The sequence below is a fragment of the Rutidosis leptorrhynchoides genome, chromosome 10 (assembly GCF_046630445.1).
Source record: "Rutidosis leptorrhynchoides isolate AG116_Rl617_1_P2 chromosome 10, CSIRO_AGI_Rlap_v1, whole genome shotgun sequence".
Classification (NCBI taxonomy): Eukaryota; Viridiplantae; Streptophyta; class Magnoliopsida; order Asterales; family Asteraceae; genus Rutidosis; species Rutidosis leptorrhynchoides.
In genome coordinates, this window is record NC_092342.1 from 210,816,666 (window position 1) to 210,841,035 (window position 24,370).

The 24,370-nt window shown below is 35.5% G+C and overlaps 1 protein-coding gene across 1 annotated transcript; it reads right to left on the minus strand.

The window, feature by feature from the left end:
* Nucleotides 1–1,244: 1,244 nt before the first annotated feature.
* On the minus strand, nucleotides 1,245–22,971 carry LOC139870798 (peter Pan-like protein). The gene is made up of 4 exons (XM_071858569.1): nucleotides 22,774–22,971; nucleotides 22,528–22,678; nucleotides 22,261–22,366; nucleotides 1,245–1,458 (listed from the first exon to the last, which is right to left on the minus strand). Exons 1-4 carry the CDS (start codon nucleotides 22,969–22,971, stop codon nucleotides 1,245–1,247), a joined length of 669 nt encoding a protein of 222 aa, XP_071714670.1.
* Nucleotides 22,972–24,370: the final 1,399 nt, after the last annotated feature.

Consider the following 24,370-nt stretch of genomic DNA (forward strand, 5'->3'; position numbering starts at 1 on the left):
CCTAAAACAAGCATAGCAAAGGATCTTGTGACTAGTTCTAATGACAAACCACAATTATCAACTCAAATGATCATCCAAACACAATCAATTAACAAGATAAGAACAACCCATAGCAATCAAGTATCATAAACAAGTGTACATAATGAGTTCAGCCTATCATGACTAGAACAAGATCAATACAAGCTAAAATAGTGAACATAAACATCATTTAGTAATAAAAAAGAGTAGATTGTACCATGATTAAGAAATTACACAAGTGACTAGATGAAGAAGATGAAGATGGTGAAGAACAAGCCCTAGCACTTGATTCAATCTTCAAATCCTTGATGTAGAATGGAATGGATGATGAAATCTTGTTGAAATCCTTAAGAAAATAGCTAAGAAACCCTAATTTTGATCAGCCATCACGAACTATCTATTGAGTGAATGATTGATAATGAAACCCTTATTCTCTTCCTTTTTATACCCTTCAAAATCTGCCCAGAAAACGCAGGTGGAACGTCGTTCCTCTTTGAGGAACGTCGTTCCCTGTCTTCTTTACTAGAACGTCGTTCTGGAGTTATGGAACAGTGTTCTTGAATGGTGCTAGAATTCCATTCTCTTCTGTTACCATTTTCTTGCAAATTTACCAGGTAAAACGACATTTCTGGCTTTGGAACGGCGTTCTTGATGATGGAACGACGTTCTTAGATAGTAGAACGTCGTTCTTGTTGCCAAGATGCAGTTTTCTTGATCATTTTGCACATTTTGGTCAATTTTACACCAAATTTGTACTTAGAACTGCAACAACACTCATAATGCGATAAAACCCAAGATCATAGCTTTTCGAGCACTTTGGTAACGAAAATCGAGTAAAACGAGGTAGATATTGCGTGAGAAACATAGCGTGAATGAGCAATATCAAACCCCCTACATTTGAACCTTGCTTGTCCTCAAGCAAGCATAAAATAAACAAGCCTAGGAGATAAAGAGCAAATAGGTGACCAGAGCCAAAGTGCAAAAAGTTTGGCCAACAATTGATACCTTTAATGAATACGCACTTTGATGACTAGAGTGACCTCCAAAACTTGCATTTGCTTAGGACCAAGCACAAACTCATCTTTTCTTCTTCTTCTTCTTCTTCTTCTTCTTCTTCTTCTTCTTCTTCTTCTTCTTCTTCTTCTTCTTCCAAACATCAACAAAAACTCAAAATATAAACTATCGCATAAATAACATAACATATACTAATAAAGTATGTGATGTGATTAGGCAAGTAAAAAGTTACGTTGCTCACTAAAAAATACAGTGCCTGCACATAAAGCATCCTCAATCTTAATAAGCTGAATAGTCATATTGGGTCCAATTTCTTGAAGCTTCACAGCACTTTTACGACAAGCCTTATTAATTTTACCAAGATCAGATGCTAAGTTTACGGTTGCCGCTACATCATCTCCTTCACTTTCGGATCCATAACCGGCCCTTTTTAACAAAAATTCAATATTGCATCAGAAAAAAAATCATCATATCAATCCAACGGTATAACTTCCATTGAAATCTCACTGAAGTTGATATGCAGAAACAAACTATAAGAAAGATAACCACCGAGATAACTTTATTTTTAATGGATGTAATCTTCTTTTAACCTTTTTATTTTTAGATTTTTATGCTACTTTGTACAATAACAAGCAAGAGATGGGAACGTACTTTGTAACAAAGTCACTCACATCTTGAAGGCTTATGAGATCAGGGACTTGATGATTTTGCACAAATTTTCTTATTCTACGAGAGACACCAACTGACTACAATCTAATTGAATAATGCCGAAAATCGATAAGCTTTGTGTCCTTGTTGTAATTAAGTAACATGATTCTCTGGCATGATGATAGTTTAACCTGTAATATGTGTTCCAACATTAAAAAATAAAACCCATTGATAAACATACAAACATAATTTAAAAAGATATACACTCACTGTGTTAATGTCAATGGTGAAATGTCCCGTTCTTATTGATTAAAAACGTTCCATATTAATTGATTTCGTTGCGAGGTTTTGACCGCTATATGAGATGTTTTTCAAAGACTGCATTCATTTTTAAAACAAACCATAACCTTTATTTCATAAATAAAGGTTTAAAAAGCTTTACGTAGATTATCAAATAATGATAATCTAAAATATCCTGTTTACACACGACCATTACATAATGGTTTACAATACAAATATGTTACATCGAAATCAGTTTCTTGAATGCAGTTTTTACACAATATCATACAAACATGGACTCCAAATCTTGTCCTTATTTTAGTATGCAACAGCGGAAGCTCTTAATATTCACCTGAGAATAAACATGCTTTAAACGTCAACAAAAATGTTGGTGAGTTATAGGTTTAACCTATATATATCAAATCGTAACAATAGACCACAAGATTTCATATTTCAATACACATCCCATACATAGAGATAAAAATCATTCATATGGTGAACACCTGGTAACCGACATTAACAAGATGCATATATAAGAATATCCCCATCATTCCGGGACACCCTTCGGATATGATATAAATTTCAAAGTACTAAAGCATCCGGTACTTTGGATGGGGTTTGTTAGGCCCAATAGATCTATCTTTAGGATTCGCGTCAATTAGGGTGTCTGTTCCCTAATTCTTAGATTACCAGACTTAATAAAAAGGGGCATATTCAATTTCGATAATTCAACCATAGAATGTAGTTTCACGTACTTGTGTCTATTTTGTAAATCATTTATAAAACCTGCATGTATTCTCATCCCAAAAATATTAGATTTTAAAAGTGGGACTATAACTCACTTTCACAGATTTTTACTTCGTCGAGAAGTAAGACTTGGCCACTGTTAATTCACGAACCTATAAAAATATATACATATATATTAAAGTATGTTCAAAATATATTTACAACACTTTTAATATATTTTGATGTTTTAAGTTTATTAAGTCAGCCGTCCTCGTTAGTAACCTACAACTAGTTGTCCACAGTTAGATGTACAGAAATAAATCGATAAATATTATTTTGAATCAATCCACGGCCCAGTGTATACGTATCTCAGTATTGATCACAACTCAAACTATATATATTTTAGAATCAACCTCAACCCTGTATAGCTAACTCCAACATTCACATATAGAGTGTCTATGATTGTTCCGAAATATATATAGATGTGTCGACATGATAGGTCGAAACATTGTATACGTGTCTATGGTATCTCAAGATTACATAATATACAATACAAGTTGATTAAGTTATGGTTGGAATAGATTTGTTACCAATTTTCACGTAGCTAAAATGAGAAAAATTATCCAATCTTGTTTTACCCATAACTTCTTCATTTTAAATCCGTTTTGAGTGAATCAAATTGCTATGGTTTCATATTGAACTCTATTTTATGAATCTAAACAGAAAAGGTATAGGTTTATAGTCGGAAAAATAAGTTACAAGTCATTTTTGTAAAGGTAGTCATTTCAGTCGAAAGAACGACGTCTAGATGACCATTTTAGAAAACATACTTCCACTTTGAGTTTAACCATAATTTTTGGATATAGTTTCATGTTCATAATAAAAATAATTTTCTCAGAATAACAACTTTTAAATCAAAGTTTATCATAGTTTTTAATTAACTAACCCAAAACAGCCCGCGGTGTTACTACGACGGCGTAAATCCGGTTTTACAGTGTTTTTTGTGTTTCCAGGTTTTAAATCATTAAGTTAGCATATCATATAGATATAGAACATGTGTTTAGTTAATTTTAAAAGTCAAGTTAGAAGGATTAACTTTTGTTTGCGAACAAGTTTAGAATTAACTAAACTATGTTCTAGTGATTACGAATTTAAACCTTCGAATAAGATAGTTTTATATATATGAATCAAATGATGTTATGAACATCATTACTACCTCAAGTTTAGTAGGTAAACCTAATGGAAGTGACAAGAAATGATCTAGCTTCAAAGGATCTTGGATGGCTTGAAAGTTCTTGAAGTAGGATCATGACACAAAAACAAGTTCAAGTAAAATTTTTACTCGAATTAAGATAGTTTATAGTTATAGAAATTGAATCAAAGTTTGAATATGAATATTACCTTGAATAAGAAAGATAACCTACTGTATATAACAAAGGTTTCTTGATCTTAGATGATTACTTGGAATGGATTAGAAAGCTTGGAAGTAAATTAGTAAACTTGAAGGGATTTTTGAAGTGTTCTTGAAGTGTTCTTCCTATGATGATTATAGCTTGATTCTTGAAGTGATTTTTGATGAAGATGATGATTAACTACTGGAAAAATACATTCATAATAGTGTGTGTGTGTGTGTTGAGAGAGAATTAGAAAGAGAATTGGAAGTGAAATGGAGTGAATGATGAGTGGTAATTGGTGAGTGGTGAGTGGGGTTAAAAGGAGTTCTAGTTAGTTGACTAGCTCATGGTAGAAGTTAAAATTGATTAGTCATACATGACATAATCAAGAGTGGAATCCCATGCTAGTTCCTATTGGTATATACCCATAGTAAGTACGTTTTGAAGCTGTGTATAATACGGGTAAGAATACGACTAGAATTCTTGATGAAAGAAAAGAATGGGAAAGTAACTGTAACCATTTTCGTTAAGTATGAGTGTTTTGATATATGTCTTGAAGTCTTCCAAAAGTATTTTAATACATCTAAATACACTACATGTATATACATTTTAACTGAGTCGTTAAGTCATCGTTAGTCGTTACATGTAAGTGTTGTTTTGAAACCTTTAAGTTAACGATCTCAATTAATGTTGTTAACCCATTGTTTATTATATCTAATGAGATGTTAAATTATTATATTATCATGATATTATGATATATTAATATATCTTAATATGATATATATACATTTAAATGTCGTTACAACGATAATCGTTACATATATGTCTCGTTTCGAAATCCTTAAGTTAGTAGTCTTGTTTATATGTATATAACTCATTGTTAATATACTTATGGAGATACTTACTTATCATAATCTCATCTTAACCATATGTATATCCATATATATATCGTCATGTCGTTTTTACAAGTTTTAACGTTCGTGAATCGCCGGTCAACTTGGGTGGTCAATTGTCTATATGAAACATATTTCAATTAATCAAGTCTTAACAAGTTTGATTGCTTAACATGTTGGAAACATTTAATCATGTAAATATCAATCTCAATTAATATATATAAATATGGAAAAGTTCGGGTCACTACAGTACCTACCCGTTAAATAAATTTCGTCCCGAAATTTTAAGCTGTTGAAGGTGTTGACGAATCTTCTGGAAATAGATGCGGGTACTTCTTCTTCATCTGATCTTCACGCTCCCAGGTGAACTCGGGTCCTCTACGAGCATTCCATCGAACCTTAACAATTGGTATCTTGTTTTGCTTAAGTCTTTTAACCTCACGATCCATTATTTCGACGGGTTCTTCGATGAATTGGAGTTTTTCGTTGATTTGGATTTCATCTAACGGAATAGTGAAATCTTCTTTAGCAAAACATTTTTTCAAATTCGAAACGTGGAAAGTGTTATGTACAGCCGCGAGTGGTTGAGGTAACTCAAGTCGGTAAGCTACTGGTCCGACACGATCAATAATCTTGAATGGTCCAATATACCTTGGATTTAATTTCCCTCGTTTACCAAATCGAACAACGCCTTTCCAAGGTGCAACTTTAAGCATGACCATCTCTCCAATTTCAAATTCTATATCTTTTCTTTTAATGTCAGCGTAGCTCTTTTGTCGACTTTGGGCGGTTTTCAACCGTTGTTGAATTTGGATGATCTTCTCGGTAGTTTCTTGTATAATCTCCGGACCCGTAATCTTTCTATCCCCCACTTCACTCCAACAAATCGGAGACCTGCACTTTCTACCATAAAGTGCTTCAAACGGCGCCATCTCAATGCTTGAATGGTAGCTGTTGTTGTAAGAAAATTCTGCTAACGGTAGATGTCGATCCCAACTGTTTCCGAAATCAATAACACATGCTCGTAGCATGTCTTCAAGCGTTTATATCGTCCTTTTGCTCTGCCCATCAGTTTGTGGATGATAGGCAGTACTCATGTCTAGACGAGTTCCTAATGCTTGCTGTAATGTCTGCCAGAATCTTGAAATAAATCTGCCATCCCTATCAGAGATAATAGAGATTGTTATTCCATGTCTGGAGACGACTTCCTTCAAATACAGTCGTGCTAACTTCTCCATCTTGTCATCTTCTCTTATTGGCAGGAAGTGTGCTGATTTGGTGAGACGATCAACTATTACCCAAATAGTATCAAAACCACTTGCAGTCCTTGGCAATTTAGTGATGAAATCCATGGTAATGTTTTCCCATTTCCATTCTGGGATTTCGGGTTGTTGAAGTAGACCTGATGGTTTCTGATGCTCAGCTTTGACCTTAGAACACGTCAAACATTCTCCTACGTATTTAGCAACATCGGCTTTCATACCCAGCCACCAAAAATGTTTCTTGAGATCCTTGTACATCTTCCCCGTTCCAGGATGTATTGAGTATCTGGTTTTATGAGCTTTTCTAAGTACCATTTCTCTCATATCTCCAAATTTTGGTACCCAAATCCTTTCAGCCCTATACCGGATTCTATCTTCCCGAATATTAAGATGCTGCTCCGATCCTTTGGGTATTTCATCCTTTAAATTTCCTTCTTTTAAAACTCCTTGTTGCGCCTCCTTTATTTGAGTAGTAAGGTTATTATGAATCATTATATTCATAGATTTTACTCGAATGGGTTCTCTGTCCTTCCTGCTCAAGGCATCGGCTACCACATTTGCCTTCCCCGGGTGGTAACGAATCTCAAAGTCGTAATCATTCAACAATTCAATCCACCTACGCTGCCTCATATTCAGTTGTTTCTGATTAAATATGTGTTGAAGACTTTTGTGGTCGGTATATATAATACTTTTGACCCCATATAAGTAGTGCCTCCAAGTCTTTAATGCAAAAACAACCGCGCCTAATTCCAAATCATGCGTCGTATAATTTTGCTCGTGAATCTTCAATTGTCTAGATGCATAAGCAATCACCTTCGTTCGTTGCATTAATACACAACCGAGACCTTGCTTTGATGCGTCACAATAAATCACAAAATCATCATTCCCTTCAGGCAATGACAATATAGGTGCCGTAGTTAGCTTTTTCTTCAATAACTGAAACGCTTTCTCTTGTTCATCCTTCCATTCAAATTTCTTCCCTTTATGCGTTAATGCAGTCAAGGGTTTTGCTATTCTGGAAAAGTCTTGGATGAACCTTCTGTAGTAACCAGCTAGTCCTAAAAACTGGCGTATGTGTTTCGGAGTTTTCGGGGTTTCCCACTTTTCAACAGTTTCTATCTTTGCCGGATCCACCTTAATACCTTTTTTGTTCACTATGTGACCGAGGAATTGAACTTCTTCCAACCAAAATGCACACTTTGAAAATTTAGCGTACAATTCTTCCTTCCTCAATACTTCTAACACCTTTCTCAAATGTTCACCGTGTTCTTGGTCATTCTTTGAGTAAATAAGTATGTCATCAATGAAAACAATGACAAACTTGTCAAGGTATGGTCCACACACTCGGTTCATAAGGTCCATGAACACAGCTGGTGCATTAGTTAAACCAAATGGCATGACCATAAACTCGTAATGACCGTAACGTGTTCTGAAAGCAGTCTTTGGAATATCATCTTCTTTCACCCGCATTTGATGATACCCGGAACGTAAGTCAATCTTTGAATAAACAGACGAGCCTTGTAGTTGATTAAATAAGTCGTCGATTCTCGGTAGTGGGTAGCGGTTCTTGATGGTAAGTTTGTTGAACTCTCGGTAGTCGATACACAACCTGAATGTACCATCTTTCTTCTTGACAAACAAAACCGGAGCTCCCCACAGTGATGTGCTTGGTCGAATGAAACCATGCTCTAAAAGTTCTTGTAATTGGCTTTGCAGTTCTTTCATCTCACTGGGTGCGAGTCTGTAAGGAGCACGAGCTATTGGTGCAGCTCCTGGTACAAGATCTATTTGAAATTCAACGGATCGATGTGGGGGTAATCCCGGTAATTCTTTCGGAAATACATCGAGAAATTCTTTTGCGACGGGAACATCATTGATGCTCTTTTCTTCAGTTTGTACTTCCTCGACGTGTGCTAGAACAGCATAGCAACCTTTTCTTATTAGTTTTTATGCCTTCAAATTACTAATAAGATGTAGCTTCGTGTGGCCCTTTTCTCCGTACACCATTAAGGGTTTTCCTTTTTCTCGTATAATGCGAATTGCATTTTTGTAACAAACGATCTCTGCTTTCACTTCTTTCAACCAGTCCATACCGATTATCACATCAAAACTCCCTAACTCTACTGGTATCAAGTCAATCTTAAATGTTTCGCTAACCAGTTTAATTTCTCGATTCCGACATATATTATCTGCTGAAATTAATTTACCATTTGCTAATTCGAGTAAAAATTTACTATCCAAAGGCGTCAATGGACAACTTAATTTAGCACAAAAATCTCTACTCATATAGCTTCTATCCGCACCCGAATCAAATAAAACGTAAGCAGATTTATTGTCAATAAGAAACATACCCGTAACAAGCTCCGGGTCTTCCTGTGCCTCTGCCGCATTAATATTGAAAACTCTTCCGCGGCCTTGTCCATTCGTGTTCTCCTGGTTCGGGCAATTTCTAATAATGTGGCCCGGTTTTTCACATTTATAACAAACTACATTGGCATAACTTGCTCCGACACTACTTGCTCCGCCATTACTCGTTCCGACACCATTTGTTCCTTTCGTTCTATTAACCCCTGGTCCATAGACCTCACACTTCGCCGCGCTATGACCGTTTCTTTTACACTTGTTGCAAAATTTGGTGCAGAACCCCGAGTGATACTTTTCACCACTTAGGCATAGCTGCTTCTGATTGTTGTTGTTGTTGTTGCGGTTATTATTGTTGTTGGGATGATTGTTGTAGTTGCTGTTGTTGTTGTTGTTGTTGTTGTTGTTGTTGTTGTTGTTGTTGTTGTTGTTGTTGTTGTTGTTGTTGTTGTTGTTGGGCCGTTTGTTGTAGTTGCGATTGATGTTGCGATTGTTGGGATAATTGTTGCGATTATTGTTGTAATTGCTGTTGTTGTTGTATTGGTGATTCTTATCACCGTTTTCCTCCCACTTTCTTTTGACTTGCTTCACATTGGCCTCTTCAGCAGTCTGTTCTTTAATTCTTTCTTCAATCTGGTTCACTAGTTTGTGAGCCATTCTACATGCCTGTTGTATGGCGGCGGGCTCGTGTGAACTTATATCTTCTTGGATTCTTTCCGGTAATCCATTCACAAACGCGTTGATCTTCTCTTCCTCATCTTCGAATGCTCCAGGACACAATAGGCACAATTCTGTGAATCGTCTTTCGTACGTGGTAATATCAAATCCTTGGGTTCGTAACCCTCTAAGTTCTGTCTTGAGCTTATTGACCTCGGTTCTGGGACGGTACTTCTCGTTCATCAAGTGCTTGAATGCTGACCACGGTAGTGCGTACGCATCGTCTTGTCCCACTTGCTCTAGATAGGTATTCCACCATGTTAACGCAGAACCTGTGAAGGTATGCGTAGCGTACTTTACTTTGTCCTCTTCAGTACACTTACTTATGGCAAACACCGATTCGACCTTCTCGGTCCACCGTTTCAATCCGATCGGTCCTTCGGTTCCATTAAATTCCAAAGGTTTGCAGGCAGTGAATTCTTTGTAGGTGCATCCTACACGATTTCCTGTACTGCTAGATCCAAGGTTATTGTTGGTATGTAGCGCAGCCTGTACTGCGGCTATGTTTGAAGCTAGAAAAGTACGGAATTCCTCTTCATTCATATTCACGGTGTGTCGAGTAGTCGGTGCCATTTTCTTCAAAATAGTCAAATGGAACAAGTTAATCATACAGAATATTAAGATTAGTTAATAGTATTTCGTAGCATAATATGAACTCATTTATAAAAGCTTTTTCTTCATATTAGCGTTTTATAAGTTTAAATTCGGTTAGTACCTACCCGTTAAGTTCATACTTAGTAGCTAATATACAATTCAACTACTACAATTCTATATGAAAAACTGATTATAATAATATTTCGCGTTCAAACTTTTACACAATATTTTACAAACTTACAATACCGCTTATTTTACATATAGCATGAAATATAGCACACAATAAATTTGATACAAGATGGTTGTGAAGATAATTCTAGCTAGTACACAAGTCGTTCAGCAAAGGCAATAAAGACACGTAATTCATACGTCCAGAAACAAGTCATGCATTCTGGTTTTACTAGGATTACTTCCCATCCTTGGCCTTGTGGAACATAACCGTTATGGCCGTTGATAAGACAGCGTGTTGTAACGTCGTCAAAGGGACGAGGGTTACGTAATGTCCAACAGTCCTGTAACAATCTAAAAACCTCATTTCTTACCCCAATTACCGACTCCGTCACTTGTGGGAACGTTTTGTTTAATAGTTGTAGGCCGATGTTCTTGTTCTCACTTTGGTGAGAAGCGAACATTACTAATCCGTAAGCATAACATGCTTCTTTATGTTGCATGTTAGCCGCTTTTTCTAAATCACGAAGTCCAATATTCGGATATATTGAGTCAAAATAATTTCTTAACCCATTGCATAAAATAGCATTTGGGTTCCCCGCAATATATGCGTCAAAGTAAACACATCGTAACTTATGGATTTCCCAATGTGATATCCCCCATCTTTCGAACGAAAGCCTTTTATAAACCAAGGCATTCTTGGAACGTTCTTCGAATGTCTTACAAACTGATCTCGCCTTAAATAGTTGTGCCGAAGAATTCTGACCGACTCTAGACAAGATTTCATCAATCATGTCTCCGGGTAGGTCTCTTAAAATATTGGGTTGTCTATCCATTTTGTGTTTTTATACTGTAAAATAGACAAGAGTAAGATTCATAAAAAAAATACTTATTAATACAAGCAATTTTTACACATATATCATAAAGCATAAGCACACTATATTACATATATTACACCACACGAATACAACTATCTTATTCCGACTCGCTTGTTTCGTCTTCTTCGGTTTTGGTTCGTTTTTCCAAGTTTCTAGGGATATATGATGTTCCCCTAATACGAGCCGTCGTTTTCCACATTGGTTTAGAAAAACCTGGTGGTTTAGAGGTTCCCGGGTCATTGTTACAACTTAAGGACTTCGGGGGTTGACGATACATATAAAGTTCATCGGGGTTGGAATTAGATTTCTCTATTTTTATGCCCTTTCCCTTATTATTTTCTTTTGCCTTTTTAAATTCAGTTGGGGTAATTTCTATAACATCATCGGAATTCTCGTCAGAATCCGATTCATCGGAGAATTGGTAATCCTCCCAATATTTTGCTTCCTTAGCGGAAACACCATTGACCATAATTAACCTTGGTCGGTTGGTTGAGGATTTTCTTTTACTTAACCGTTTTATTATTTCCCCCACCGGTTCTATTTCTTCATCCGGTTCCGATTCTTCTTCCGGTTCCGATTCTTCTTCTGGTTCCGACTCTTCTTCCGGTTCCTCTTCGGAAACTTGTGAATCAGTCCACGAATCATTCCAATTTACATTTGACTCTTCATTATTATTAGGTGAGTCAATGAGACTTGTTCTAGAGGTAGACATCTATCACATAATATCAAACGCGTTAAGAGATTAATATATCACATAATATTCACATGTTAAAAATATATAGTTTCCAACAAAATTTGTTAAGCAATCATTTTTCAAGTAAACACGGTCGAAGTCCAGACTCACTAATGCATCCTAACAAACTCGATAAGACATACTAATGCAAAATTCTGGTTCTCTAAGACCAACGCTCTGATACCAACTGAAATGTCCCGTTCTTATTGATTAAAAACGTTCCATATTAATTGATTTCGTTGCGAGGTTTTGACCTCTATATGAGATGTTTTTCAAAGACTGCATTCATTTTTAAAACAAACCATAACCTTTATTTTATAAATAAAGGTTTAAAAAGCTTTACGTAGATTATCAAATAATGATAATCTAAAATATCCTGTTTACACACGACCATTACATAATGGTTTACAATACAAATATGTTACATCGAAATCAGTTTCTTAAATGCAGTTTTTACACAATATCATACAAACATGGACTCCAAATCTTGTCCTTATTTTAGTATGCAACAGCGGAAGCTCTTAATATTCACCTGAGAATAAACATGCTTTAAACGTCAACAAAAATATTGGTGAGTTATAGGTTTAACCTATATATATCAAATCGTAACAATAGACCACAAGATTTCATATTTCAATACACATCCCATACATAGAGATAAAAATCATTCATATGGTGAACACCTGGTAACCGACATTAACAAGATGCATATATAAGAATATCCCCATCATTCCGGGACACCCTTCGGATATGATATAAATTTCAAAGTACTAAAGCATCCGGTACTTTGGATGGGGTTTGTTAGGCCCAATAGATCTATCTTTAGGATTCGCGTCAATTAGGGTGTCTGTTTCCTAATTCTTAGATTACCAGACTTAATAAAAAGGGGCATATTCAATTTCGATAATTCAACCATAGAATGTAGTTTCACGTACTTGTGTCTATTTTGTAAATCATTTATAAAACCTGCATGTATTCTCATCCCAAAAATATTAGATTTTAAAAGTGGGACTATAACTCACTTTCACAGATTTTTACTTCGTCGAGAAGTAAGACTTGGCCACTGTTGATTCACGAACCTATAACAATATATACATATATATTAAAGTATGTTCAAAATATATTTACAACACTTTTAATATATTTTGATGTTTTAAGTTTATTAAGTCAGCTGTCCTCGTTAGTAACCTACAACTAGTTGTCCACAGTTAGATGTACAGAAATAAATCGATAAATATTATCTTGAATCAATTCACGACCCAGTGTATACGTATCTCAGTATTGATCACAACTCAAACTATATATATTTTGGAATCAACCTCAACCCTGTATAGCTAACTCCAACATTCACATATAGAGTGTCTATGGTTGTTCCGAAATATATATAGATGTGTCGACATGATAGGTCGAAACATTGTATGTAGCGACCCGGCAAAATCGTCATTGACGGCGCCGACTACTTAGGTCCCGTTGCGTGGTCATAGTCCCTATATAAGACTCGTTTGACCAAAATTATGTCGCATTCATTTGAAACGTACAAGACTTGCAAAGTTCAGTTTAAAAACAATTCGACAACAAGTTTAAGATTACAAAAATTGTAAAGTATAAATGAAATAACTTGCGACATAATATAAGTTGAAAATCACAGTTGCTATAAATAGCGTAAGTATGTATGCTTTAAGGTTTAATCCAAAAGTGCTATCACTAGCGTATGCATGTATGCTTGACCTCAATCAAGTAATCAAAGTGTGCGGAAGCATGTATCAAGTAGCCGAGTATGAACCTGAGAAACATATAGAAAACTGTCAACGAAAAACGTTGGTGAAATCATAGGTGTATTTGTAAACGTTGTTTTTGAACCACAAGATTTAGTATTCCCATAACGTTGATTATCAAAATCGTTTGCATTCCAAAAGTATTGTTCGCGAGCACCCAATTATCAAGACTTAACGTTTCCTTCCATAGAACCCCATCACAATAGTGTTAGAACATACACTGTTTCTCGAAAATATATTTCATCCGTAGACGGTAGCGAACCGTCCGTAATGAGGGTTTGTCAAACCCGTATGGCCACACAATATAAGTTCTCGCTTACACACTGCAAGTGTAACTAATGATAATCGAATTGAGGATTTTTGTTCTAACTCGCTGTGGAATGTTTGTTTTCCTTGTACTTGTGTTCAAAGTATAAAAGTAAGTAGTACAAAATGTAACAAAGTATATTTCTCAGCCCACAATTTAAAAGTATAAAAAGTTGTTGAAAAGGTGGGACTATGATCTCACCTCGAGTGCACGAGTATAAATGTACTTCACAAAGTAAACGTGTGCATGAAAGTTGCTTAGCCTTGACCTAAACAAATAAGTTGTATCAATTAACCGGTTACGACACAAGGTCGGGTGAAATGTGTTCAATTAGTCCTATGGCTCGTTACGACTCGATCATGTAGCATGTGAATCACGTTGTCAAGTTTCATGCAAGAATCAAGTATAAAATAAGATTAGAACGATTACATAAGTGTTTTGTTAAGTTTGACTAAAAGTCAAACTTGGTCAAAGTCAACGAAAAAGTCAACGGGGTCGGGTCGGGTTCCGAACTATTTTCCTGAGCTTAGAAATCATATATGAGCATGTTGGTCAAGTTTCATGTGAATCAGAGGTGCGTAGCATAGCAAACATTTTTCAAAATTTGACAAAGTAGGTCAGAACCCAAACACGGCTATTGCCGCGCCGCGGCCAGAGGTGTCGCGCCGCGACATTAGGCGTGGCCTGGTACCTGGTCAGTTTCAAAAGTTCAAGTCTTGATCCAAAATTCAATTTAGCACAAAACGCAAACCGTAAACACTTAGAATACGCATCTTATATCATTGGAAAGCTCTTTTGACAAGGAATACAATTAACTACCTTTCACAAGCAAAAACATCAATTACAATAACCGAAAACTCGTCAATTGATCAAGAAAGGTTTATTTTCAAAGTTTCAAGTTCGTAAAACGTATTTTATGATTCGGGAATCCAATTTACACATACGATATGCCGTTTCAAAGGTAATTAAGCATACAATGCATCTAAACACTTACTAACAACATTAACAAGCATTCAACGCATCAAAAGTTCATTTCAAAGTCTATCAAACCCTAACCAAAATTCACAAAAATCAATATTCATGTTTTTGAAGTTTTCTTAATCAACCTACACACCAAATTGAAGCTAGTGATACTAGTAACACAATTAAAACATGAACTTTTAACATCTAACAAAATGTGATCATCCAAAATTTAAGAACAATGCACCAAAATTCAAGTTCATGCTAGTTACACTAAAACAACGAGATCGAGCATATAAATCATATATTCATGCTAGACACGAGCCATAGACACTAACTAACACCATTTCAAATCAAAAACACGAATTTAGAGGAAATCTAGAGTTTTAGAAATGTTACCCAAATGAGATGAAGTTGGTATAAAATTGTAGAGGATGAAGAGAGGATTCCAAATACGTAATTTGTTTTGATGTTAGCCTTCTAGATCGAATTTAGATGATGAATGATTGAATTGGGTAAATGTGTGTGTGTTCTTGCTAGAGAGAAAGAGAGAGAGATGGAGATGATTGAATGGTGGTGACTGGGGTGGACTAGTTGACCTAGTCAACTAGTTTGCCCCGTGTCAATTTTAGTCCCTCGAGTTTAGAAGCGGGTGCGGGATTTTACCGAACGAATATTTTGAAAACGCTCGAGTAAACGAGTGATGTTATAATTAAGTAACGGAAATATTATGAACGTTAGTCAACGGAAACTACGAATTTAGATAACGGAAGATATTATCTAAAAAAAAAGACGGTCGTTAAAATAATTTAACGGAAAAATGCGGGATGTTACATTACCTACACCTTAAAAGAAATTTCGTCCCGAAATTTAGTTGGAAGTAGTAGTTGTTGGTTCTTTCTCGAGATGTTGTGTTGCCGATTCTACGAATAAGTGAAGGTACGTCTTTGGGAATTTCAACGGACTTTGACGGTCGAGATTTTACGTTGGTTTAAAGTTTGGCTTCACGATTTATAGTTTCAACCGGTCCTCCTAGGAAGTGAAGTTTATTGTTGATAGTAAGTTCATCGAAGAGGATAACAAGTTCTTGTTTCGCGAGACACGCCCTTAAGTTTGATACGCAGAATGTAGGATGAACGGAATTTGTTTGAGTCGGAAGTTTGAAGCGGTAAGCAACGGGCACAACACGCCCCAAGATTAAAAAAAAAAGACTAAAAATATCTCGGGTTTAGCTTTCTACGCTTCCGAAACGGACTACGCCTTTTCAAGGTGCGACTTTAACGTTACGCGGTTACCCACTTGGAATTCGAGAGGTTCACGTCTAACATCGGCATAGTTCTTTTGGCGACTACGATCCGCCTTGAGCCTTTCTTGGAATTGAAAAATTTTCCGGTTGTTTCATGAATGATTTCGGGTCCGGTGGTTCGCTTGTCACCTACTTCGGTTCAACAATTTAAGAAAATGACAATTACGGCTATACGGGTCCTCGAAATGTGTGACGTTAAGACTTGAATGATAACCATCGTTGTAAGAGAATTTGGTTAAAGGCAAAAACTTTTCTCAAGTAAATTTGAAGTTGATAACACAACTGGTATTATGGTTTCCAAGGTTTGAATCATTTGTTTGCTTGGTCCGTCGGTTTGTGGATGATATGCGGTACTCATGTTTAAACGTGGTCCCGAGACTTTTTGTAAGGCACTCCGAAATCTAGAAGTGAAATGAGAATCTCGATCCGAAACGAGGTACATTTCTTTAAGGTATATTTGAAAGAATTCGTTAGGACGTGAAAACGTTTGTTGGAACAAGTTTCTGTTTCTCAAGAATTTCGCGCCGCGGAAGATTTATCGATTTCCGAAAATGTTCGATAGGACTATTCACCCTCGAGGCGAATACTAGTATAGTGTGAAGAGTCTCTCTCTCCATTGAGAATTTAGATAAAATATTTCCTTAAACGGAAGTACGAGTGAAAGGCGAGAGAAGTTTTCGCCTCGATGTGAGCATACCAAGCATTTTGTAGTTCGTCTATAAAAACTATAAGAAAACGAGATAGTACACACGTGTAACATATGTTTGAAGTCGAAAGAATTTGTCATTCCTTCGGAAGCATAAATATGGTTCGACAATATTCGAAGGTGTGTCCCCGGTATGGTTGTTGTCAGTACTTTCGGAGTTTTCAGATGTCCAAACATGAAAAATGAAGTCATGTACATGGCACATGGTGGTGATTAGGTTGATCGAGTCCAATCACCATCACGTGTCACTAGAACTTTGGTGTGAATTACCGTAATATAACCACGTTGATCGAGTGTCGTTATATTACGCTAACTCATACCTCCATCCCCACATCACTCCATAGATTCAGGTTCGTGTAATCGTGAAGTTTTAAAATGAACAAGGCATAGCGACATCACCAACGTGACTCGTATTTAATCGCAAGAATTAGTGCAACTCTAAAGAAGCGTTCCCCGAGGGAAGTGTATAAATGATTGTTCACGTCATTGCGGTTCAAGTCAAGCGATAATGCCCTTAGGCACGAAAAGAGTAACGAATCATGATAACAAAAAGTACGCAACCGTAGTGATAATTAGCGATGACGATACTCACCTAGAGTAGTGATGGTAGTAACAAGAAGTGTTAGATAGTAAGGAACACCGGTGTGACACTGATAGTAAGTTGAAACGGTGGCGAATCATAATCTGGGAGACAGGGTTCCCGGACAAGTGTGACCAATGAAGTCGTTGTCATCCTTACGCGCATGAATCTCGAATTTACGTGTGTTACCAGGAAGTGGCAGAATACGGATTCGTATGATGAATGTTTGGTACCATTATGGAGTTCACCTAAGAAAGATTCAAGTATATATGCACAAATAGTCAAGTAAGTGCTATCTATAGCAAATGCAAGTCAGGATGCAATGATTAACTATCCGGTTGTAGTCTAGATTCACTAATGCATCCTAACGACTCTGTCAGACACACTAATGCACATCCTAGTTCCCTACAACCAACGCTCTGATACCATCTGTAGTGACCCGGCAAAATCGTCATTGACGGCGCCGACTACTTAGGTCCCGTTGCGTGGTCATAGTCCCTATATGAGACTCGTTTGACCAAAATTATGTCGCATTCATTTGAAACGTACAAGACTTGCAAAGTTTAGTTTACAAACAATTCGACAACAAGTTTAAGATTACAAAAATTGTAAAGTATAAATGAAATAACTTGCGACATAATATAAGTTGAAAATCACAGTTGCTATAAATAGCGTAAGTATGTATGCTTTAAGGTTTAATCCAAAAGTGCTATCACTAGCGTATGCATGTATGCTTGACCTCAAGCAAGTAATCAAAGTGTGCGGAAGCATGTATCAAGTAGCCGAGTATGAACCTGAGAAACATATAGAAAACTGTCAACGAAAAACGTTGGTGAAATCATAGGTGTATTTGTAAACGTTGTTTTTGAACCACAAGATTTAGTATTCCCATAACGTTGATTATCAAAATCGTTTGCATTCCAAAAGTATTGTTCGCGAGCACCCAATTATCAAGACTTAACATTTCCTTCCATAGAACCCCATCACAATAGTGTTAGAACATACACTGTTTCTCGAAAATATATTTCATCCGTAGACGGTAGCGAACCGTCCGTAATGAGGGTTTGTCAAACCCGTATGGCCACACAATATAAGTTCTCTCTTACACCCTGCAAGTGTAACTAATGATAATCGAATTGAGGATTTTTGTTCTAACTCGCTGTGGAATGTTTGTTTTCCTTGTACTTGTGTTCAAAGTATAGAAGTAAGTAGTACAAAATGTAACAAAGTATATTTCTCAGTCCACAATTTAAAAGTATAAAAAGTTGTTGAAAAGGTGGGACTATGATCTCACCTCGAGTGCACGAGTATAAATGTACTTCACAAAGTAAACGTGTGCATGAAAGTTTCTTAGCCTTGACCTAAACAAATAAGTTGTATCAATTAACCGGTTAATACACAAGGTCGGGTGAAATGTGTTCAATTAGTCCTATGGCTCGTTACGACTCGATCATGTAGCATGTGAATCACGTTGTCAAGTTTCATGCAAGAATCAAGTATAAAATAAGATTAGAACGATTGCATAAGTGTTTTGTTAAGTTTGACTAAAAGTCAAACTTGGTCAAAGTCAACGAAAAAGTCAACGGGGTCGGGTCGGGTTCCGAACTATTTTCCTGAGCTTAGAAATCATATATGAGCATGTTGGTCAAGTTTCATGTGAATCAGAGGTGCGTAGCATAGCAAACATTTTTCGAAATTTGACAAAGTAGGTCAGAACCCAAACACGGCTATTGCCGCGCCGCGGCCAGAGGTGTCGCGCCGCGACATTATGCGTGGCCTGGTACCTGGTCAGTTTCAAAAGTTCAAGTCTTGATCCAAAATTCAATTTAGCACAAAACGCAAACCGTAAACACTTAGAATACGCATCTTATATCATTGGAAAGCTCTTTTGACAAGGAATACAATTAACTACCTTTCACAAGAAAAAACATCAATTACAATAACCGAAAACTCGTCAATTGATCAAGAAAGGTTTATTTTCAAAGTTTCAAGTTCGTAAAACGTATTTTATGATTCGGGAATCCAATTTACACATACGATATGCCATTTCGAAGGTAATTAAGCATACAATGCATCTAAACACTTACTAACAATATTAACAAGCATTCAACGCATCAAAAGTTCATTTCAAAGTCTATCAAACCCTAACCAAAATTCACAAAAATCAATATTCATGTTTTTGAAGTTTTCTTAATCAACCTACACACCAAATTGAAGCTAGTGATACTAGTAACACAATTAAAACATGAACTTTTAACATCTAACAACATGTGATCTTCCAAAATTTAAGAACAATGCACCAAAATTCAAGTTCATGCTAGTTACACTAAAACAACGAGATCGAGCATATAAATCATATATTCATGCTAGACACCAGCCATAGACACTAACTAACACCATTTCAAATCAAAAACACGAATTTAGAGGAAATCTAGAGTTTTAGAAATGTTACCCAAACGAGATGAAGTTGGTATCAAATTGTAGAGGATGAAGAGAGGATTCCAAATACGTAATTTGTTTTGATGTTGGCCTCCTAGATCAAATTTAGATGATGAATGATTGAATTGGGTAAATGTGTGTGTGTTCTTGCTAGAGAGAAAGAGAGAGAGATGGAGATGATTGAATGGTGGTGATTGGGGTGGACTATTTGACCTAGTCAACTAGTTTGTCCCGTGTCAATTTTAGTCCCTCGAGTTTAGAAGCGGGTGCGGGATTTTACCGAACGAATATTTTGAAAACGCTCGAGTAAACGAGTGATGTTATAATTAAGTAATGGAAATATTATGAACGTTAGTCAACGGAAACTACGAATTTAGATAACGGAAGATATTATCTAAAAAAAAAGACGGTCGTTAAAATAATTTAACGGAAAAATGCGGGATGTTACATTGTATACGTGTCTATGGTATCTCAAGATTACATAATATACAATACAAGTTGATTAAGTTATGGTTGGAATAGATTTGTTACCAATTTTCACGTAGCTAAAATGAGAAAAATTATCCAATCTTGTTTTACCCATAACTTCTTCATTTTAAATCCGTTTTGAGTGAATCAAATTGCTATGGTTTCATATTGAACTCTATTTTATGAATCTAAAAAGAAAAGGTATAGGTTTATAGTCAGAAAAATAAGTTACAAGTCGTTTTTGTAAAGGTAGTCATTTCAGTCGAAAGAACGACGTCTAGATGACCATTTTAGAAAACATACTTCCACTTTGAGTTTAACCATAATTTTTGGATATAGTTTCATGTTCATAATTAAAATCATTTTCTCAGAATAACAACTTTTAAATCAAAGTTTATCATAGTTTTTAATTAACTAACCCAAAATAGCCCGCGGTGTTACTACGACGGCGTAAATCCGGTTTTACGGTGTTTTTCGTGTTTCCAGGTTTTAAATCATTAAGTTAGCATATCATATAGATATAGAACATGTGTTTAGTTAATTTTAAAAGTCAAGTTAGAAGGATTAACTTTTATTTGCGAACAAGTTTAGAATTAACTAAACTATGTTCTAGTGATTACGAATTTAAACCTTCGAATAAGATAGTTTTATATATATGAATCGAATGATGTTATGAACATCATTACTACCTCAAGTTTAGTAGGTAAATCTACTGGAAGTGACAAGAAATGATCTAGCTTCAAAGGATCTTGGATGGCTTGAAAGTTCTTGAAGTAGGATCATGACACAAAAACAAGTTCAAGTAAGATTTTTACTCGAATTAAGATAGTTTATAGTTATAGAAATTGAATCAAAGTTTGAATATGAATATTACCTTGAATAAGAAAGATAACCTACTGTATATAACAAAGGTTTCTTGATCTTAGATGATTACTTGGAATGGATTAGAAAGCTTGGAAGTAAATTAGTAAACTTGAAGGGATTTTTGAAGTGTTCTTCCTATGATGATTATAGCTTGATTCTTGAAGTGATTTTTGATGAAGATGATGATTAACTACTGGAAAAATACGTTCATAATAGTGTGTGTGTGTTGAGAGAGAATTAGAAAGAGAATTGGAAGTGAAATGGAGTGAATGATGAGTGGTAATTGGTGAGTGGTGAGTGGGGTTAAAAGGAGTTCTAGTTAGTTGACTAGCTCATGGTAGAAGTTAAAATTGATTAGTCATACATGACATAATCAAGAGTGGAATCCCATGCTAGTTCCTACTGGTATATACCCATAGTAAGTACGTTTTGAAGCTGTGTATAATACGGGTAAGAATACGACTAGAATTCTTGATGAAAGAAAAGAATGGGAAAGTAACTGTAACCATTTTCGTTAAGTATGAGTGTTTTGATATATGTCTTGAAGTCTTCCAAAAGTATTTTAATACATCTAAATACACTTCATGTATATACATTTTAACTGAGTCGTTAAGTCATCGTTAGTCGTTACATGTAAGTGTTGTTTTGAAACCTTTAAGTTAACGATCTCAATTAATGTTGTTAACCCATTGTTTATTATATCTAATGAGATGTTAAATTATTATATTATCATGATATTATGATATATTAATATATCTTAATATGATATATATACATTTAAATGTCGTTACAACGATAATCGTTACATATATGTCTCGTTTCGAAATCCTTAAGTTAGTAGTCTTGTTTATATGTATATAACTCATTGTTAATATACTTATGGAGATACTTACTTATCATAATCTCATCTTAACCATATGTATATCCATATATATATCGTCATGTCGTTTTTACAAGTTTTAACGTTCATGAATCGCCGGTCAACTTGGGTGGTCAATTGTCTATATGAAACATATTTCAATTAATCAAGTCTTAACAAGTTTGATTGCTTAACATGTTGGAAACATTTAATCATGTAAATATCAATCTCAATTAATATATATAAACATGGAAAAATTCGGGTCACTACAAATGGCAGGAAAGATGTTTTGAAACATGATAGTCACCAACTTCAAATGTTGCTCCCCGATCCCAAAACCAGACAACACAATCTGAATAAAACCAATGAAATTTGTAATTTGTAAGTATGCTATAAAGTAAAACTTTAAGTATGTAGCTAATGGCAAAAAAAAAAAAAAAAAAAAACTAGGTTTAACAAAATAATGACAGTATGTATGTAATTAAAATTAGGGAATTACCAGAGGAGAATTTTTTAACAAATCTTTTGGAACTCTGGGATGTAACTGAGAATTAGCGATATCAACAGCTAACGAGTACTCTTGAATTTTAAACGAAGAGTGGGACCCTGTGGTGTTCGTGCAACTCTCAAATAAGGAGAGTTTCCTATTTTTGATAGCATAAGAAAATGAGTAACTCTCATTGGCCCTGCAACATTCAAGAAATCTCTAAGGTTGTTACGTTTCTTCTCCTGCAATTAACACCACCAGATAAATAAATAACAAGCGAACGAGTTAAAAAAACAATACTTACAGTGAGATATTGATAGATAACGAGTATATATACCTTTAGGTTTAAAGCAGTATACGGAAGCATCATTTTACGCAAATCAGCTTGCAATTGTTTAAGAGAACCAGGTAATTTCAACCTTGAAAAAATGAAACTCCTTGGGATATTATCACCAGTTACAGGATCCACATTCTGTTGTGGTGCTACAAGTCTGAGCAAACACATGTGCAACAGAATTAACAAAATGAGAGCCATGTGACCATCACATGATGGCGTAACAGAAATAACGGAGCGTATAACAGAATTAGTCACTACTTCAGAATTGATTAAATCACGATAACAATTAGGTTATGAAATGTGAACCAATTTATCTCTTTCTCTATTGTAATAGTTACACAAATTACCAAGTCAAAATAATGCAGCTCCATTGCTACTTCTCGACTATAGCTTTCAGGTTTGTTTTTTAGTTCAATTCCGATTTGTACAAATACAGATTAAACATAACACTAAACTAGTATCCGTGCATTTTAATGGATAATAAAGAGCTTTAATTGCTTAAATTACTTACATTACGGAAACGAGCCATTTATGAATAGATATATAAGCAAGTAAATTGGTGCCCTAAAACCCAAACTGCAAATAAACACACAAGCGATTGGTAAATGCAAAAATTAAGAAAGATGAATATGATTTAATGGAAAGTAAACGTGAAAAAAGAGTTAAATACCTGAATTCGATACGTGTAAGAGAGGCGGATGTGAAGGGTTTTGAAAGGGGGTTTAGGGGAGACGATAAATTAGGGGTTTTGAAGATGTCGGTATGATGAAGGCGATTAACTACGTGCAGGTTGAAGATGGGGAGTTGGTTTACGGAGGTTTACAGTGTGCTGGATAGATCGCTAGGTTTAGAGACTAATCCGATTGTTTTTGGGCCTCGTGTTTTGGGCCTCGTGTTTTGAGCCTTGATTTAGGCCCATCTGTTGATAATTTAGCCAAGAATGATTTGGGTTAGAGCCCTCTCTCGAGATGATAAAATTCACTCGGTATTTTTACAAATTCACTTTTATTTTATTTTATTTGCTAATGCTAACATATATCATATCAATTACATTATCAACACTATACATACAAAAAAAGGGGTTACTCAGTTTGGCTAATTTTAAGTTTCCTGTTAGATAGTCATTAGTCGGTTTTTATATATTTGCTCAGTTGCTAATAAAAACTTAGTTTTTTTTAAATGCAGAATCACTAACGAGGATAGAAGATGTTCCATTGGGAGGCCAGAATTTCACATGGATGAACAAAGCGGCTACGAAAATGAGCCGAATCGATATAGTGTTAATTTCTCGAAATGTGGTTGATATTTATAATGATCTTAAACTAGTAGCGTTGGGACGTGGATTTTCAGAACATTTTCCTCTATTGTTCATAATGCTAAGGGTGTGTTTAGTTATCTTAAAGAAATGGTTCAGCACTGAATGCTGAACCATTCAGCATTCAGTACATCTATTTCTGACATTTGAATGAGATATGGTGCTGAATGGTTCAGTTTTCAGTGTTGAACCATTTAGAGTTAAAACACTATCTTAACCATTAAGAGGCTAAATTTTATGTAATATTCTTCTTAAATCGTATCCAGAACATTTAACAAATAA

Bases quoted from the DNA above. Each gene is read 5' to 3' on its own strand.
- LOC139870798 (XM_071858569.1), bottom strand. From the start codon at position 22,971: ATGGCTCTCATTTTGTTAATTCTGTTGCACATGTGTTTGCTCAGACTT. The intron at 22,679-22,773 runs GTATATATACTC...TGTTAATTGCAG, and splicing joins ATACTGCTTTAAACCTAAAG to GAGAAGAAACGTAACAACCT. The intron at 22,367-22,527 runs GTACTCGTTAGC...TTTTGCCATTAG, and splicing joins TCTTCGTTTAAAATTCAAGA to CTACATACTTAAAGTTTTAC.